This window comes from Poecilia reticulata, chromosome 2 (assembly GCF_904066995.2).
Source record: "Poecilia reticulata chromosome 2, P_reticulata-male-v2, whole genome shotgun sequence".
Classification (NCBI taxonomy): domain Eukaryota; kingdom Metazoa; phylum Chordata; class Actinopteri; order Cyprinodontiformes; family Poeciliidae; genus Poecilia; species Poecilia reticulata.
The window spans coordinates 19048270-19068237 of record NC_088831.1 but is presented as its reverse complement, the minus strand read 5'-3'; the positions used below and the strand labels follow the sequence as shown (position 1 = coordinate 19068237).

General features: G+C 39.7%; 1 protein-coding gene across 6 annotated transcripts in view; it reads right to left on the bottom strand.

Annotated features, from left to right (window-relative positions):
• The window catches only part of lrch1 (leucine-rich repeats and calponin homology (CH) domain containing 1), a 72273-nt gene that overhangs the window by 30796 nt on the left and 21509 nt on the right, over positions 1 to 19968 (bottom strand). For all 6 annotated transcript variants that reach the window (XM_081599412.1, XM_081599416.1, XM_081599398.1 and 3 more), the window contains exons 2-6: positions 12077 to 12221; positions 9708 to 9834; positions 8411 to 8516; positions 3416 to 3552; positions 2125 to 2255 (exon numbers count right to left, since the gene is read on the bottom strand). In XM_081599412.1, the coding sequence (XP_081455538.1) occupies positions 2125 to 2255; positions 3416 to 3552; positions 8411 to 8516; positions 9708 to 9834; positions 12077 to 12221 (646 nt within the window). The remainder of the gene's footprint in view (positions 1 to 2124; positions 2256 to 3415; positions 3553 to 8410; positions 8517 to 9707; positions 9835 to 12076; positions 12222 to 19968) is intronic.

Genomic DNA, 19968 nt, shown 5'->3' with positions numbered 1-19968 from the left:
GCTAATATCTCAGGCGACGGGTTTTTGGCCTTCCTTCCAACACAACCTGTGGGACAGCAGACAGTCTGATAGAGCCAGCAGGGAGACGCAGGACAAATCAGTTTCAGATGACTAATGAAGAGTCTGGCTGCAAACTGGGGAGGTTTAGGTCACACAAAGCTATTCTGATCCAATAGAAAGCTTTAAGCGTTAAGTGAAAGAAGCTCATTAAGTTTATTTATATGGAAAAGGATATGCTATTTTAGTAATTTACATTGCTTCAACATTAGCATACTTGATTAGCTATTTCTACACAGAACTAAAAGACAAACATTCACCATCTTAGCTAGATTGGAAAAATGTTTAAAAGGAGTTAAATTCTTGAACAACGACCCAAACAGACATTTTTGAATCACTGTCTGGCTTTAGGTTTTGTAACATGCACTAGTATGGGGGAATTTTTTTTGCCATAATTCGAGAGCACACATTTTCAGTTTGAAAGCAGGATTTCATGTCTTTCTTCTCAAAACTTGTAATGTTTGTACTCAAAGCGTTCTCCTTGTGCTCTTGCAGAACTCTCTGCTTGTTTAAGAAACATTCTCTGCCTGCTTTTGGAACCGCCTTTTGGTACAGTCGCCTGGCAAACTCTCAGCCGATAGAATGAAAGTGTTGTACTGGGTGTGTTTGTTTCCCTCTAGTGGGTGTGCCTGTGTGGCTACTATTGATTTAGCAACCTGCGCCACCCAATGGATGAAGGGAGTTGGTTGGGTGAACAAACTCCTGCCTAAGATCAGTAGCACTGCTGGCTGATGTTTAGTGTAACACGAAGCAGAAAGCTAAGGTCGCTGTTTCTCCCTACATCCCGTGGGTGGCTCAAAGTTAGTACATTTTGCATCACTGATGTGACTAACTAAATGTTGTCCTTCTGAGCTTTCAATCTTTATTTCTCATGAAATGAGCTGGATTTGGAAATGTCCAATTTTTGGAAATATAACATAATTTTAGATCTACCGTCTCTAGGGAATATACACCGAGGCTCCTAGTTAGCAATGCTAACTGTGCTATGGTCAACAAAAGATGCTAGGCACAGTGAACTGTCAATTCCATAATTACAGAGTCTCCTTAAAACAATTTCGTCCCGTTACACACAATATGGGGTCAGTTGTTACTAATAAAACTGATTTGAGGTCGTTTACATCAATAAGGCCAACAAAAACACACATTGCATGTTGTTAATTATAGGCAATACAATCTTTGATTTTCTGGTTTCACAAAACTAGAAAACTGACAGAAGAAAAGCTGACTGCTGTTAAGAATGGTTCTTTTACCGATGAGGCTTTTGGGTGACGATGTGATACAGTGATGACATCACTAATACACATGTCACAGACATTATGGATATTTATGTAGCTGAAACATTAAATTGTTAATCTGTCCGACCAACATTTCAGTGGTCTAACCTGAAATCCCAACTAATGGAAAATGTTAATATGCCGTTTAAATAGTTTGGAATATTCTTATTTTTCATGTAGTTTTTGCACATTAACAGACATGCGAGGCGATTTTAGTACAGTGTTGTATTGTTGTTACGTAGCTTTAATTATCCAGAAAAGCTCTCAAAAAAACAACCGCATGAGTTTTCACATCTATCGGCGGACAGTTTGAGTAAATATCTGAGTTTTTTCCAATTTAAGACAATATCTTGCAACCACTGGAATCGAGATGGAGGGCAGACATCTTTCCGTTTGAGGAGGATTGCACGGCAAGCCAGAAGCAATGTAAAAGCCATAGAAACGTCTAGGAGTAGGTAAAAACAGATTTACCTTCTAGAACAATAAAAAAAGGATTTTAACAGGTTTGGTTCCAATTTGACACTGAATACATGAAAAAGAAAGGGAAAGTTTCACTATGATACAAAATGTCAGCATGTTTGACATTTTGTTTCTCTTCAAGTATGACTAATCGTGGCTCTGTAAGACAGATGTTTTTCTACTGCTGTTTCTGCAACCCGATTTCTCATGGTGTGTCAACAATAGAAATTAAGTCTGGAAGAAAAACTGTAAAAAAAAAAAAAAAAGCAAATTTGAGAAGCAAATGTGAGAAGCACAGGGGAATGTACGTTGCACATTCCCCTGTGCAACGTACCTGCCAGTGGAGGGACGAGTGAAACTGAGTCGCTCCATGACGGGGAGGTACAGCGAGTCAGGCATCTTCTCGCTGCGACACGCCTCGATGCTCAGATACTTGAATATGTGGACTTTACCCTTGATGCAGATCTGCAGAAACACAGAATAGAGAGTCTGATCAGGACGAGGTGAAGGACGACCGATCCAAGCCGACGGTCAGTCATGCTTCAAGCACATTTGACTTTTCTTCGTTCCTCGATGTACAATAAGATCAAAAACAGTGTTTTCACTGAACCGATATCTGTAACAAACCTTTATTTAGAGCTCTGCTTTTGTCGTTTTATTTTTTCACTTTTTTTTTCTGCTCTCCTTTGCAGAAATTTAACATACCTATAGAAAACTAGAGTAAAATTGGCACATCTATTGTTGTATAAAAGACCCTTCACCACACAGTATTTTTTATTATTAATGCAGGAGAATATTTTACCTACTTAAAAGAAACATATTAATTTTAGGTTTCTTTTAAGTGGGTAACTTTTATATCTGTCAAAACTGTCACTATGTCCTGACAGTAGAATATGAGATCAATCTGTGGAAAAAAAAAAAATCAAATTCCTCCTCCCCCCTGGTGTCCTACTGCCATCTGCAGAAATTTGTTGGAAACAACCAAAAAGAGCCAGGAGGAGGGTCTTAGCGCCTTAAGTTATCCTGAATGTTCTCTGTAGCTTTGCTGCTAAAGGCCTGAAGGCTGGAAAACAAGCGGAAAGAACCTGCTCTGCTCTGCTACATTCTCCTACTACTCTCCGATTCAGCATTTTCTGTAATTTTAGCTTGAAACTTTAAGCTCTTTCCTGTTTTTTTTGCTTTGTTTATTCATAGAAGCTGCATCTTATCTGCCAATACGTTTAGCAGCGACTTCTTCCTAAGGAGCTAGACCTTCATGTTTCCATCTTTCTGAGTTTAATTTTGTCTCTTTCCTATGCAAATCAATTGAAGGAGGTATTTTTGCAGCTAACTGTCTTTTGTACTCTTGTTTTTTCATGGAATACATTTTACTACTGGCTCAAATCACATTCTTTGAGATGATTGTGTTTCTCTGAATTTCCCTTTGTTTCTTCTCTCTCCTTGTCATTTTTGTCTCCTAAAAAATGATCGTAACCTGTCCAAATTACCACTAATCCAACACAGATAAAGGGAGGAATATCAAACTTGCTTCTGGCGCTGCAAAAAAACCCCAGACCTGCCATCCTGTCTGACCAAGCTGCTAGGAAAAAGCACAGTAAACCTGTTGCAGCGCTCTGTGAACGTACCTGTGCAGGTGGACTCTGTAGCGGATTGTTTTCCAACTGCAGCGACTGCAGTTGCCTCATCTTCCTGTAGCACACCGGGATGGTGGACACCTTGTTGCACGAGAAGTCGAACTTCACCAGCGGGAGGTCGGCCAGGTCTGAGGGAACACACAGAGAACGTCAGGGAACTCTTCAGCGTTCAGAGAAACAAGATGATCTTATTTCCAGGTTCATTTTTCTCTCACGAGCAGCGAGCAAGCTCCCCTAAAAGTTAAGCAAACAACAGTTTGGTTGGAGGACACGTGCGACCACCCTTAGCTCCTAAAGCGACGGTGGAATCATTTGTTTTAATCTGAGCGCATTAACCCTGGAGGAAGGGTGCAAATCAGAAACATCAGTTGCACCTATACATTTTCCTGGAGGCGGCTCCGGCATAAAAACGTTTACCAGACCAATAAAACACATTTACTGAGAGCTAAAAGTGTTCTGCTGAATTTTAGCTCAAATCACCAACATGTTTCCCACCAGAGAGAACAATAAAGCTGCTGTTCAATTCCAAAGAGGCTTGTAATCACTGCAGCAGAGCGTCCCACTGCTGCTGCTGCTCGTCTGAACGCCATCGCTCGTTAAATCCCTCAAACCTACGAACTGTGCTTGACTCATGTTGGAGTTCAGAGAGAGAGAGAAAAAAAGTGGAATTAGCAAAGTCAATGATGTCATAAGAACTATTTATAACCTGGACGGACCAACACACGAGAAGTTTACAGCAGGAAGCGTTAGCTATCCTGTTGATCTGCCGTGTTTTTGTTAAGTGAGTTTATTTTTGTATTTCTAATTTGCGTAATTGCACTGTCAATGGAAATGCAGCTAAGTTTGTTCACGCAATGAGTCATTTAAAACAAAACACATGCTGCAAGTGATTTTGAAACTGAAAGCTGGCAGCCGGATCAACAGCCTTCATTTTATTTGTCAACGTTTCTTCCTTCAGAATAAGATTCTGTCACAATAACATGTTTTGCAGCACAATAAACTGTCCCAGAAATTATTGCAATAAACGGTATCATTTCAACTAACAGTAATAATAATAATGCCTTATTTATGCAAGAATACCCACTTATAGATTAAAAAAACTTACAATTCTAACGAACATGTAAAACTGAAAACACATTTCATTTTAAATATCCAAAATAAACAGGCAAAGCAACCACAACAACAGTAATTAAAATTGATTATGAAATAGCGGAAAACAGGCAAAAGTAGCAGGTGGTGCAAACCAGCTGCTTAGTAACAGGTGTCAAATGTTTGCAGCGTATCTCCAAATCCCAGCTTTCAAACTTTTTCAAACTTTGTTCTGCTTTGCTTCCATCTCTGTGTTACAATCCGCGGTGGTCTTGTGCCATCCCTAAAAACATAACGTCCTGGGCGCCCATATTGCTCATGTCAGAAACCACCACTATCTGCACCATTAAATATAGCAATTGAGGCAATGCCATGACGGTAAATAACACCCAACTATGAACACTGACCAAGGAGCAACAAGCAAGAAGTAACCAACCACAAGAAGCTCACCGTGACTGTTCTCACCCTCTCTCCCGCTATATGAAGCCAGGCAGTCTGACTTCATGGCACACATTACAGCTGCCACTTTGAACGAAAACAATCAAAGAGCAATCTGCATGCTCTTTCGTTCTTGCGTTTTATTTATTTGCCAATTAAAAAAATATCAATGTACATAATTAAATAAAATAATGATAGCTATTGCAGTGTATGCAGAGCATTACAAGAACAAAGAACGGTATTCTGTCAGGTCAGAATACGCTGTCAGATCGTCATTCGCTTAGCACAAACTCACGGCTATATCTGTCAGACACGTAATTACCATATGATTTTATTTAATCAGCAACATAGAATCATGATGTAGCTCATCATGCACTTTGTTATTAACAGTTGTATGGCATCCTGACTTAGCGGTTAAGTAGGTTAATGAGTTTTACACGGTGTGTGTTGTAGTTGAACAGCTTAGAGGAAACCACTGCGCATGTCTAAGAGCGCCGCGTGCGAGTGAAAGGTCGGGAGGGGGAGTATCAAAAACACGTAACTGCTTGGATTTTAATCAGTGCGTTTTGCATCCATTGAAAACAATGTTGTTAACAAATAAACTGGACAGTATGCTGTACGTTTAGTGATATTTTCACAGTTGCGGTCTTGACTGGTCTTCAAATAAAATGCTGAGTCCTCAGCGCCCGAGACCGAGACAAGACCGAGACCAAATACGGTCGAGTCTCGAGACCAAGACCCATTTCGGGTACTACAACACTGCTGCGTAACCCCTATAAACCTAGCTTAATCTGTTTACAGTTACTAGCATAGTCTGGTAAAGACGAGGGTGTGTAAAAAACACACCCTATAGTGTCTTTGTAGTTGGTTTTTTTTGTACACTATAGGGCATATAATAAAACCCTATTTAAAATAAACCAACAATATTTAGCCTAGTGGGGAGCTATTAAAGCCTGGCGGCCCACCAGGCTTATAATCCACTGGGGTAAACTGTGATTTGTGTTCCAGACTCCAGTTGAGGGGTTCTCTTTATTCCAACCTCATGCTGGTGGTCCTAATGTCAGCCAAGCAGCTAATGAAATGATCGTTGCAGTAAAGATGTAAAAATATTCCACAAATGATCAAATTCACACAACGTAAACAACCATGTGGCCGTGAGGTCAGTCAAGATGTTTAAAGCGGTTCAGAGAAGAGCGGTAATGGTTACCGTCAGCGTTAGCGCCACTAATCAAAACAATCTCAGTGTCATGATGAAGATTCCAGCCGTGAGGAGGAGGAGGAGGATTTTTCCACCGCTGCTGCAGTTTAATCGTCACATTGGGAGCCTCACTCCCAAACGTTATGCTTTCGCCGCCCAGAGCTTGGCCGGGATCTGAACAGCGCTGGTGGTCTCACATCTCGGCGGGATATTAAACCCAGAACAACTTCCCCGTCTGGGTCTGCGATGGACGAGGATGGCAGCGGCGCCGGGGGAGGCTGCTGCAGGAGTTCAGGTCGTAACACCGGGGCGAGCGCATATATCCTCGGTTTGGAAACCGGAGCGGTAAATCCAAACAGAAGAGAGGGAGAGGGGGAGGGGAAGTAGAGCAGAGCGAAACATCCAGCTAACAGGCCGGAGTTGTTCATCATTCTGATCGACTGTCTATAAAGGAACCACAACACAGACGAGGAACAAGACGTCCTCATGTTCCTGTGCCCAGTAAAGACTCTAATGAGACCTTCGCTTCTGAGACGTCTTTCGGTTTGCTACTATTAAATATGCAATGAAGTAAAACAAGCAGCAAAGCTGGCATGAGAAACAAAAGGGGTTCAGAAGTAGAATACATCAATCACTCTTGAGTTATCTTTAAAGGTTCTTTTGTGTGTCTGGGCTCATAAGCTACACTTAAAAGGGGCACAATTACATGTTTCCCAGACACATTAGTGACATTTCATAGCACAATCAAGTAACTATCTCTCCTTTAGTTGTATATAGGCCTGTCATAATAATCAATAAATCAATTAATCGCATGATAAATTAAAACAAACTCAATTTCCATTGGCGTGATTTATCATTTATCCATTTTTTCTCTTTTTACCAAAAACTGGATGATTAAAGTCTTCAGTTTGATCTCAACTAGACCTCTTTTGAAGGACCATTTTGTTTACAAAGACTTCAAAATTTATTTTATTTCCTTTGTTGATTTATTTTGGATATTTAAAATGTCTTCCAGTCGCAGTGTTAAATGTTTATTAGAATTTAAAGTTTACTGATCTCTTAGGATGTTCTCTCGCATTATTATTTTGTCATCACTATTATATTACTTGAACAACAATATAAATCGCAAGAATTTCTGAAATAATTTATTTTCCAATAAGATCTGTTATTGTGACAGGCATATGTATATATATCAAATATGATTTAAAAACAATTTGACTTTGTAATTTAATGTCTTGAAATTGGGTGTCTGTCTCTTTAAGAAGCTCCTGCTCTTTCTGAAGTCATCACATCTCTCCTCTATTAACTAACAATTTTATCAGCATTTCACTGAGCATTAGCTCCTATAATGAGCTCAGCAGATGTGAAATTCATCCAGGTGTTTGCTAATTGATGCCAGCTAGTCTGAAGGAGCTGAAACTGCAGCCCTGAGGAGGAGCTTCGTCCTCGAAGGCGGAGCTAGGTCCAACCAGCCGTTTTGAACAGCTGAATGGTTGCCACGAGAGATTAAAGGATTTCACAGACATGGAAGAATCAAGGCAACACTCCAGGTGTGTCTTTGATGAGGGAAAGCATCATAAAGCTCAAAAATGTAAATTTTACATAATATTGCCCATTTATATGCTTACAAGTCTGATTCGATAACAGATTCTCACCCACAAACTCTGCAGAATCAGCTCAACTTCTTCCTTCTACTCAGATACCAATGGTTTCTTTTTTAATAAACATAACACTATGACACTATTTACTTTAATTCAACCATGTTTCTAATTCTCTTGACCAAATAGGGTCAGTTCTGCCTGAGACTTCAAAATTACATTTGTAATCACTGGTGGATACTTCTTCTATACAGTTTATTAGAAACAATAGAGTTGTTTTGGTTTTCTCCTGTCTGTGGGTCTTCTGCTTTAGTTTGCTGAAATTCAGGACATTTTAAGTGAAAGTCAAAGACTCAACAACCAGACTGCTTTTGAAAACGTCTAATCCGAGTCTCTGCATATGATTTCTGGAAAGGTGTGGTTCTCTCGATGTCACCAAGCAGATTGGGACCTTTGAAAACCAGAGGGTGACCCGCGGTCACGCTGGGGGTTCGGTATATTTTAGGAAGACAAGACGGGTGTGGCAGAGCATACAGAGGACTCTGTGGTCTAAAAAGAGCCTACGAAGTTACAGCCGCAGTTTAAGCACACACACACAGAGAGAGAAAGACAGAGCAACCGGGGCGGAAAACGTAACCTCGCACAGATAGAGAACAGACTCACCTTCTGGCAGGACGCAGAGCAGGTTTCGCCGCACGTTAAGTTCCCGCAGCGCTTTGAGTCTGCCGATGTGTCGGGGGAGGGCCGTGATCTCGTTACAGCTGATGTCCTGCGGCACATAAAACAGCATTAAATTTACAACATCCTCAAAGATTTGACAAATGGGTTTTTTATAAGTAGAATGCTTAAGAATACCGGATGATATCATGAACCGTTTAACACAAGTTTTGATTTTCATATTGATCTGACTAAAGAGAATTAAAATATCCAAGTAAGAGTAAAAACAGTATTTGGTAAAAACGTGAATCAGGTACTGAGAAACTGATTAAAAAAACAAAAGAACATCACTTAATATTTAAAAATTACATCAGACTTACCAAACTATAAAGTTATGTGGGAATGTTGGTATTTTAAAGACCAAATTGAATATAAGTAATAAAAAACATAATTAGGAAAAATAAATAAATAAAAAAGTCAGGCACATTTTCTGAGTCAGTTTCTTTCAATATCAAACTTAGGAGACTAACAAAAACTGCAGGTGTGTGTGTGTGTGTGTGTGCGTCTGGTGAATTTTTGGTTAAAACAAACTTATCATGCACTCAGAGAGTGCATGATAAGCAATTTTTCTGGATGATAAATTTTCCCAAATTGCAATAAACAATACTATTGTATTGTATCGTATAAGTAATATATTGACTATCATATAATAATGCAAGGTTGCCCTTTCAATACCTTTAATTTTGTACAGGACACACTGCTTTGGTACTGGAAGATATTTTAAATATCCAAAAATTAAAAAAATATTTTAAACATTTATTTAATTTTATTTTTAAAACAAAAAACACTATGATTACGATCAATTGGTTAATCATTTGCTTATTTAGGCTTAGTGAGGTTACTCACAGTGGCTAGAGTCATACTTCATAATAAAATCACTCAAGTAGAAGTAAAAAATACTGCTAAATCTACACTATTCCAAAAAGTTACTCATGTAAATATAAGTAAATGTGACTCTGGATTTATTATGTCAAATTAGCATCTACTCCACCTCATTCATATGAATGAAATTTAATCAAAACATAAAATTTAAATCTTTTTTTATCCATAGACGTCAACCAATAGACAGGTTTTCCTTTCATGTGTCGTTGCGTCCAGTCAGAACTGATCAACATCTGAATACGTCAGAACTCAGAAACAAGCTGAACTCCGTAACGACCAGGAAAGGCCTAATCAGTGCATCTCTAGTCTCAAACAATCTCAGGACTGAAGTGAAGTCGGTACGAGGCTGAGTGAGTCTCACCAGCTCCATGAGGCCGTGCAGCTGCCCGATGGACTCCGGCAGGCTCACCAGTTTGTTGTTGCTGGCGTTGAGGACCCTCAGAGGTAAACCGCAGAGGCACGACGGCAGAGAGCCCAGCTGGTTCCGACTGCAACCCAAACACACACATATCACTGACACGGAGTGAGACTATCAAAAATCATTCATATGTGGCTTGTATAAAAAACCATGAAGGAAATTTACATAGTTTGTATATAAAACAAACTAAAAATAAAAAGTTTTGACAATATTTTGGGCACAACTAAGAATAATTTTTTTCTTTTATTTTCACATGTAGAACAAAGTTTTTCCCAAATGACAGGCTATGTTTAATCAGTGGGTTAAATGTGTGTAGTTAACTTAGGATGTTCATTATAAACTGTGTAGTTTATTGTTCATAGGAAATCCCAAATCAGACACAAACATTAGCATTGCTAACATATAGCAAGTCCTTGTTTTCAAGTATTTTGCTGTTTTCCATGGCAGTTCAGCAAAGAAGTAAATTCTGTTAGATTCTAATTACCTTTTTCATTTTAGCCCACCTGGCTAGGTGTAGTTTATCTTAAATAGGGTCTTTTAAAAACACCAGTGACACTTGGCTAGGTTAATAATTGAATAATTGAACTGGGTACCGACCCTCACCTGCCCACTGGCTTCAAATACTAGTTTTTCCAAATTATGATGCTCGTGCACCTTTAAAATATTTGGACCTTTGGTGTTTTTTTAACCCAAAAACACATTGAGCCCCTGGTTGACTGTCCTAGAAGCCCCTAGCTTAGCATGTCATCTTGGGTAAACTGAACAACTTTAAAATCTTCTTAAAATGAGAAACTTTATTTTTATAACCAGTTACTGCTCCATCAACCCAGTATTCAGCCACAAAATCCATCTAATTAAAGACTTCTTCAACCAACAGAACAAAATAGGGAACTACTTCTTTTCACACTTCAAAATAAGAGTTTTAGGCATAGATAATAGCAGGTTCAAGTACACACCATTACTTCTGTTCTTACACCGTTAGTCAAACAGAGCAAGTGTTTCATATCTCCTTCTATAGTTTCCACTTTAACAATCCTCCAGAAATACATATACCTACTAGTAAAAGAACCGTGTGGAACTGTTTCTAAGAGTCAAAAAATAAAACAAAACCACACACAATAATACACACAGAGATGCACACACTGACACGCACGCACGCGCACGCACACACACACACACACACACACACACACACACACACACACACACACACACACACACACACACACACACACACACACACACACACACACACACACACACACACACACACACACACACACACACACACACACACACACACACACACACACACACACCTTCACCACACACTGTGAAACCTCAAACGAGTCAACTCTAAAAAAAAGAAAAAATAGCCCTTCGGAAACCAGCCGTCCACAACTGAACACTCACTTTAATGTTTTTAATGCTGATCTTTCTAGTTTCAGATTGTTCTCCTGTCAAAGTGTGTGATGTTAGACTGAGTTTAATGAATCTGGTGTAATGCTCTGCTAGCCAAAGACGCTAAAAATACAGATTTCTAGAAAGAAAAAAAAGCACAGTAGGTTTTATTTTTGTCTGTCTGCATGTACTCAAGTATAATGAGTCAAACACAGTTTCCTGTCAGCGTTTCGGACATGCAAAGTTTTAATCTCTGCCAGGGCCCCACAAAGCCCTCTTTGTTTTTTAACCCAAAATTCCACTTTTTCTGTTTTGATTTCTCTGAATACCATTTTAATACCATATTTATTAACCCAAAAACTACATCATTATGATGCAAATGAAAACGATTTAACAAATCAATAGCCAGAGGTCAACATTTCCTGTTATTCTGGACCACAAATGGAACAGACTGCTGTGGTACAGCAGAACTTTGGCATTGAAAGATGTTAAAATGTGTTTTTAAAGAGCTCAAACATCTTGAGGAAAACCAAAAATTTAATTTTAAACATAAAAGAACTCCCCTTTAAAAATGATGACGAGTTGAACTCTACACCAAAACACTTATCACATGAAGAAAGAAAAGACCAAAGAATACCGATTCAGTTGAATGTTTAAGAGTTAGCGGACATGCTAGCTAGCCTCTCTACGTTTCTGAGTAGTTGTCATCTCTTTGTTGCTCCTCCAATAAACCAAGTTTTCTCCTGTGTAAACTTGCACTAAGTTTCAGGAGTTTTCTTAGGAAGATGATGGTATTTCAGAGCGTTTTTTTTCACCATGGCTGACAGGCTAACTCTGTGTAGAGAGGCGAGCCAAGAGCCCGGTGTAACTAGGTAACGGCGTAGCCTCTGCTTAAACAGGGACGTGCGTACCTGAGGTTCAACGATGTGAGCGACTGCAGGGTGATGATGCTGTCTGGGATGGTCCTGATGCAGTTGTGATACAAGTTTAGTGTCTCCAAGGCGACCAGGTGGCAGACCTCTGAGGGGACGTCGCTCAGCCGATTCTTTGAGAGGTCTGCAAAAAAACAGAGACATTTAAATAAAGGGGAAAAAACAAAAACAAAAGCAAGAGCGGATGGATTTTATTTGCGTATCTAGAAATGTTGTTACTATAGACAAGTTGCATGTTATTGTTTACATCTGGAAAATTCACAGATGTAAACAATAACATCTGTGATGTTAACAATAACATCACAGGGTAAAAAGGCTATTGTTTTATTTTCCATTATAGTGGCGCTGCCGCGGTAGAACAATTCCTTTAACAAAATGAAACCTGGAGATGCAGGTATTATTAATTTAGTGCAGTGAAACAAAGAAAAGGGAAAATGAAGCAGGAAAACCATTTAAGAATGACTCCAAAAAATACTCTTATTCGTTTTTACACCCTACGCGCAGACCCGTTGCCATAGCAACCTACAACAATGCCTCTAATGTGTCAGGATTCGACACCATAAACACGTAAACATTTCCCAAACAAAGAACAAAACATTCAATTTGTCAGAGCATCACGTTTTCAGGCTTGATGTCTATTCTGGGATAATTAATAAGTGAGCGCTGTGGTAGATTAGCTACCGCTGCTATTAGCTAATCTAACACAGCAGTGGTTGATTAGCTCATTTAAACATCTGCTCTGCTGATGATTTGTCAGAGAGCTGCTGTGTTGATTGTCCTTTTTTCCAACTGAGCCAACACATTGAATTTCTACAGCACATTCAAATATTAAGGTGATCAAAGTCAAGCTAGCACAACTGACCTACTTCCGTCTTCCTTGCTATTTTTTTCTATTAAAATTTTTTACCAACTTGTTGAATATGATACCCTTGGACCTTGTTATCTAGTTGCCATAGTGTTGACAATTAGTAGCAAAGCGCTGCGTCCATTTTTCTTTTATAAATTATCAGACATTAAGATTTAGCATGTTATGTTGACCATTTGAGCGCTAGAACCAACAGCAGTCATTATCGCCTCGTAGTTTTTTGCCTCACACCAGGGAGCTGGGGGACGAGATCTTGTGCGTGTGACGTCACTTTTACAACGCAGCAATTTATTGGGTTTTTTCAGGACTTTAAAAGGTGGAACTGAATGGATTCGTCTTAAAACAGACAGTTTACACAGAATATGTTGGTTTTCCAGGAAACTGCAGCTGAGATTTGTTTGCAGCACAGTTGTCTCTCTGCATGTTCCTCAGCTAAAGCTCACCAAGTTCACTGTCAGTGCAGTTTGAACACCTCACACAGCATGTAAGCTAGTCTGTGATGGCAACCCGGGAGCAGAATAGCATCTTTAGTGACAGACAGCTACTGTATGAGGCTACAGCTGTGGAAGTGAACCCCTCCTCACTTTAACAACAACCAGCTATTTGCTGTTGGTAATTACAGGGTGTGGATGTTTGAAGTGCTTTGAAGGACTTTGCTCCGACATCTCGGTCAGCCATATGTTCGCAGAATCGATTGCCTCTTTCTAAACCTGCCCCTCGTTAGCTTAGCCGCCGCTCTGCAGCATGACACAGTCGCCCACAGGGAAGGCAGCTCCTATCAGCCTCTAATAAAGTTATTTTATGACCGCTTTAATGAGAGGCAAAAAAAAAAAAAAAACCGGGGCTATTCATTCATCTGAAATCTGGGCTCTACAAAAAAACATTTTTTAAAGTGATGTAAACGCAGTATGTGGTGGGACAGACTGAGTCCAACATGGTAGTAACACGAAATGTTATGGAGACAATTACAGACGTTTCCAGATATGTCATGCTGATTTTACAACAATAATAAATGTAAGCAGGAGGGAGAGTGAAAGAGAAATAAAAGATTAGGAAGTTTGAAGAAAAGGAGAATATGGCATTAAAAACTAAAAGAAAGAGCAAAGTATTTGCAAGACTTGGGGACCAGAGCGACCTGCAAATAACTGAAACCCATGAATACTGGAGGCCCCTCTTACAAGGCTTATGACTGCCTATTTTAATACTTCAAACCCCAAATATACATTAATATGATTTAATACACACAGTGGAGACAGTCTTAGCTCTACCACAGAAGCTAACGTCTACAGTTTCCCTTATTTCCATGTGAGGGAACAGCCAATCAGTGCCAAGGAAAAAGAACGCTGCTGTTTGATTGTAAAACTCAGCCAATAGTGTGTCAGTAGAATCGTGTTTAGGTATTTCAGCGTTTTTCTTCAACATTCTATGAAAAAAAATCAAATAGGTGAATTTTCTGCAAATAACTTGGAGTTACACGTAAAGTTTGAAGAGGTAATATAAGAGGCTTTTAAGAGATTAGCTAAACTTTTAGTCCCAGCAGCTCTCAGTGGACTTTTTGCCTGTTCCCAATCTAAATAATTAACGGCTGCTCCCAGAAGAAAAGCAAGAAAGCTGCTCTAAGATCTTTATGAATATTGTTAATAAATTCAAGTAAGAATCGGATCCAATTCAGCAGTCCAGAGTTTTCCGTCGTACCCCAGCGAGAGCAAATCTGTGATGTATGAGTCGTGGAAGTCAGGATCAAAAAAAAAAGTGCAGGAGCCGGCTGCTCCAGGCCAGGACCGGTGACATCACGTCCTGCGCAGCTCGGCAACGGCGGTATCGACTTTACTTATCAGCAGGCGCCAAATAAGGCAGAGAAATGTCAGTCGGCATTGTTCTGCCGAGGTTCAGCGCTCAGCTTCTCCGCAAACCCATTTTGTTTTCTTCTTCCCAGACTGAGAAAGAAAGAAAGAAAGAAAGAAAGAAAGAGAGAGAGAGAGAGAGAGAGAGAGAGAAAGAAAGAGAGAGAGAGAGAGAGAGAGAGAGAGAGAGAAAGAGAGAAAGAGAGAAAGAGAGAAAGAGAGAAAGAAAGAAAGAAAGAAAGAAAAAGAAAGAAAGAAAGAAAGACGAGAATTCATTTCCTCTGGAGGCAGCCGTCGTGGATGCGGTGGGATTTAAGTTTGTGTTGAGGGTTTAAGAGAGAGTGTTTGAGTGCAATCGTGCGTGACCTTTGAGACAAAGACTGAGCCGTGCATTAATTTATTTTTTTCCAGGCATGATTGTTATTCGTTCTGGCGTTGCAGAGTCAGGAGGAAAAGAGAAAGGGCATCGGTGCTGCAGGGTGCTCCCCCGACCAGCAGGGGGGTGCAGCGGGGAGCCACAATTGCCCCTGGACGTCGTCATGTAGGAGGAAAAAAATATATATATCAAGAAAACTCTCTGCAGGCCGTCTGACTGCGCAGGCTGGCGTGTGGAGCTCTTTTATTAAATTAACACTACGGGCAACAATGGCGAGGCCGCTGGTGCAGTGACAGGAAGTGCTATTTAAAACGAGATGAATGAGGAACAAAGAGCGAGTCAGATCTGTTTTCATTCAAGCTGCTGTAAAACACACACCGGCATGCAGCTATCGCTGTCGGAGTGTGTGTCTGCAAACGCTGCAGTGACCTGGAGAGCAGGCGAATTAAGGACCTTCCATCTCCCAGACACACTTCTGTCGGAAAAGCTTCGCTGCACGCGGCGTGAGGAGGTCGGCCGGCCTCGGGTCAGTTACCCGTCAGGCCCCTCTTCACTGCTGCAACTGGCTGTATCCAAACGGCAGAGGCATTCCCTCCGGTTCTCCTGTTTAAACTTGCAGCATGAGATGGCAGCAGAGATATAAAAAAAACCCAGAATGAACACCTTCCTGGAGACACACAGAGCCCAGGTCCTCCGGTTCCCACGGAGCTGAAAAATGTAAATCCCCAGCCAAGCAATCTGGTTTTCATGCCAGCAGCAAACAGCGATTGTTGAAGCTACATCTCCCTCCTTGACATGATTTAAAGCCAGCCTCAGATCCTTCGTTGCTCTGCGGCTTCATTAAATATTCAGGTTGTGAGTCAAAGAAAATAAAATATATATACCAACAAATATTAACTGAATTCTGTAAAGAAATGCACATTTTGCACGCATCTTCAAGTTTCAACCAGCCCAGTTTAAGACTTTTAAAAGACCTTTTTAAAAGCCTCCTTGAATTAAATTTAAGACTAAAAACACAAAATTAAAATCTGGTTTTATTATAATCAAGCATAGGGGTCTCCATGCAGCTCTTGGCAGCAGCAAATGCTTCTCACACTGCAAATGACTCTCTACTCACAATGAGACCAGAGTAGAGATGTTTGGCCATAATGGCACCAACACGTTAGGCGACATCCAAACAAAGCACATCAGCACAAAACTCTTGAACCAATTTCCAGGGCAGTGTTGGAAGTTTTGCTGCCACCGGGCCTGAGAACGACCGAGGTGCTCCACAGACTTTGAACTGATTGAGTAACAAAGTTTTCCAGAGTAAAACGAGGCCAGCTGAGTAAGTCCAGTGGGTCTGCGAGTGGCTACATGAGACTGTAGGGTTATCCAGCCACTGTTCGCCGAAATTATAAAAACAAAGGACAGATAAACTTTTTTTTTTTTTGTGAAAGTAGACCAATGATGTAAACACAAACAGGGCCTCCCCGTATGAGGTAAGGCGTGGGACTTCCTGTGTTATTAACAGTACCCTCCCCTCATTTCTGAAACAGGAAAGAACCTTATCATGGTAATGAGACGTCAGCGCTTTGCTGCCAAGGTGAACACTTAAGACCACTTGAAGCTGAAGGAGACGAAGCTGGAAAAGGGAGCAGCATGTACAGTGTAGAACATGCATCTCTTGGAAATTACGCCTTTTCCGATCTGCCTACAGATTCTGTATTGGACTGAGACCAGGACTTTAACTTGGTTTGTCCTTGAGACACTTTGTAAACTCTTTGGCTGTGTGCTTAGGGTCATTGTCCATTTGGAAGACCAATCTGTGCCAAAGCTTTGACTTCCTGGTGGATGTCTATAAGTGTTGCATGAGCTCAGTTCATTTATCATCTAAAAAAGACAGACTGTAGTTATTGTGTTTGTTTTTTACTTTCCTCCTTTGCGATTAAGTGGAAGAATGTTTAAAATTTAATACATAAATTATTGCATTAAATAATTTAGAGAAAAAGCTCTAAAACTTGTGGAGAAAATATGAGTTCCACTTTGGTTTCCATAAACTTTGAGTTCAATTATCAATCGACACAAAGTTTAAAGACTCAGTAAAAGCAGAAAGAGAATTGATTGAGAAAACTCCGTCACACACCACTGTTTGCCTCTGTTTTTACATTTAGTATCTGCACATATGAGGCGTAACGCAACAGATACCATTCTATGACTCTTGGAACATTTTCTCACTAGTCAAGATCACATAAAAGACTGAAAATTGTGACATTGACTTCCAAAAAAAGAGAACAAATCTTTCTCCTTGCTCTTAAATAAAAGAGTGGCTCAACAAGAAACCTGCAGTAACTGATGTAAAGATTAGTGGACAGCAGACTAGAATGCAGACGCGTTTCCCTTTACTCTCCAGGTTAGATGTTCCAAGTGATCCACGTTCTTGTGTTAGTTGTAGAAGATATTTCAACCAGGCATGCTGCGGCCTGCAGGCTGACAGGAAACGGCAGCATATCTGTGGTTTGTTGAGAGATGAAGTTGTAACTCTGTCTTCCTGCAGATCACCTCGTGACCTCGGTGAAACCACACTTAGTGGGTGCTTGGTGTACAAAGGACACTGGTATGTGGAGGCAGAGCTGCTCAGACGCAAGAATGTCTTCCTGCCCACTGATTAACACAGAGCTCAGTCATCTAACAGGACCGCGGCAGGACAAGCACAGACTGGAGGGACGAGCTTTTTGCTGTTATGAATACGACGGTCTGCAATGTAATCATTGTTCTCGCTGCAAAACTATGGAGGTGGCTGGGGCTGAACAGATTATTCGGATTAATCACGATGAATCTATGACTTTGTATTTTTATGATGTAAAGCACTTTGAACAGCCTTGGTGCTGAAATGTGCTATACAAATAGACTTGATTTATTGAATAAATTATTCAAATATTTGTCAGCTAATCGAGTAATTGATTAACTGGCTTGTTTTATGGTAAATAGATTCTAATTAAGGCTGAAAAACAACATATTCAGGGCAGTAATTAAACCAAAACTCTCTTTCTACATATATAATGTTTTTTTTTTCTTCCAAAACTCAATTGGCAATTTTAACTTCACCTAGTTCATTTTCATTCAAGAAACGCTTTGTTTTTGCATTTCACGCAATAAAATCTTTGTTTTTTTGTTGTCTATGTGCATTTTTTTAAATGTATTTTTAAAGTTGCACAACAAAAACCTTGAGGTTAAATGAAAAATCTGCACAACGTGCCAACTTTGATCGTCAGAATAATCAATAAACTGATTATCCAAATAATGGTCAGTAGCAGCCCCGGCGGTGGCTTGTTTGGTGGAGAGTTGGACTGAAGACGGTTCAAGTTCCTGATGTTTTCCCTTTTAACTTCAAAATAAACTTAAAATAAAATACTATGATAGATAATGAAATAATATTGAATTGCTGGAATGGATGAATTTATACTTTAAATGAAGATTGTTGTTGTTTGTTTTTAATCTATATTTGACATAGCTGAAATTGAGTTTTGTGTTTGTGTGTTTTAATGTATTTCATAATGTTTTTTTAATGTTTTTAAAATGTTAAAACTGTTGAAGTGGATGATTTTAATTTTGTGTTTTGATTTTGTTTGTTGGGAAGAATAGACAACTGAACTGCAGTTCTCTTAAAAAAAACACACACAATCTCAAAAGTCTCTTTATCTGGCACTGCCAGTTACTCTCTGTATTAGTTGCCTGTGGATGACTCAGTGTTTAAGTTTCAGGTAGTTGTGTTGCTGAGAGCAGCAAATCTCACAAAACATTACTTTAATCTCTAGACAAAACACTTTGTCTTGTCTAGAATCCAAAACGTTCCAGTACGAATGAGCTGCTGCTGCTGCTGCTGTCTTTGGATGTTATTACATATCGTTACGTATCTGACCTGCTGTGTTTTCCAGGTACTAAATGGTTGCATGTATCACAGGGTGTTTAGAACTGAAAATGAGTCAATTCATACCAGTCAGGGAACATTTCACCTCCCCTCCTCCTGACTTTCTGCAATCATTATTCATACTGACTTTTCAAGCAACACCACACAGAGATTATGGGTTGTGTCTTCAAAAGAAAAGCAAGGCTGCATGAGTCAGAAGACGTAATAAACTAAAAAGGGTTATAAACTAGGAAGGAAAATGCTAAATTCATAATATAATTTTTTTTGTTTTTTTAGGACAATTACATTGTTAATAAGATCATTTAGAAACAAAATATAATATGTATGGTAAATCTGATTAATTGACCAACTTGATTTTAGGCTTTCGTGACTTTATCAAGGACCATTTCTAAACATATTTGCACAATTTGAACACCTGTGTCAACGAATAGACTGCCGTAATCAGGACGCGATGTAGACCGTTTTACCTCACAATGCAAAGATATTAAAAATCTGTCAGATACTGGTATCGATATCTGATACTAATATTGCTGGTTTGGTCAATAATTGATTCTTGTCACTTTTTATACGTGTATTTCTCTGTTCTTTTGACACTGTGAAAAAATTACCACACTATCGACGTTGCTTCTCCACAATCCTGTGCTGCATCACTATGACTGTCGAATGCAAAAACCACAGGACCAACACCCTCCACTCCCCTCCCTGAGACACAAAAAAGATGAAAATGAACATTAGTTATTAATGCCGGCCCAATACCATATCAATACCATACGCTAAAAACTGGCCAACATCAGGTGATACCGATGTGGATATATCATACTTTCTTAGTTTTGCCAAACACAAAAACTTGATTTTGACATTAAAACCATCTGATTT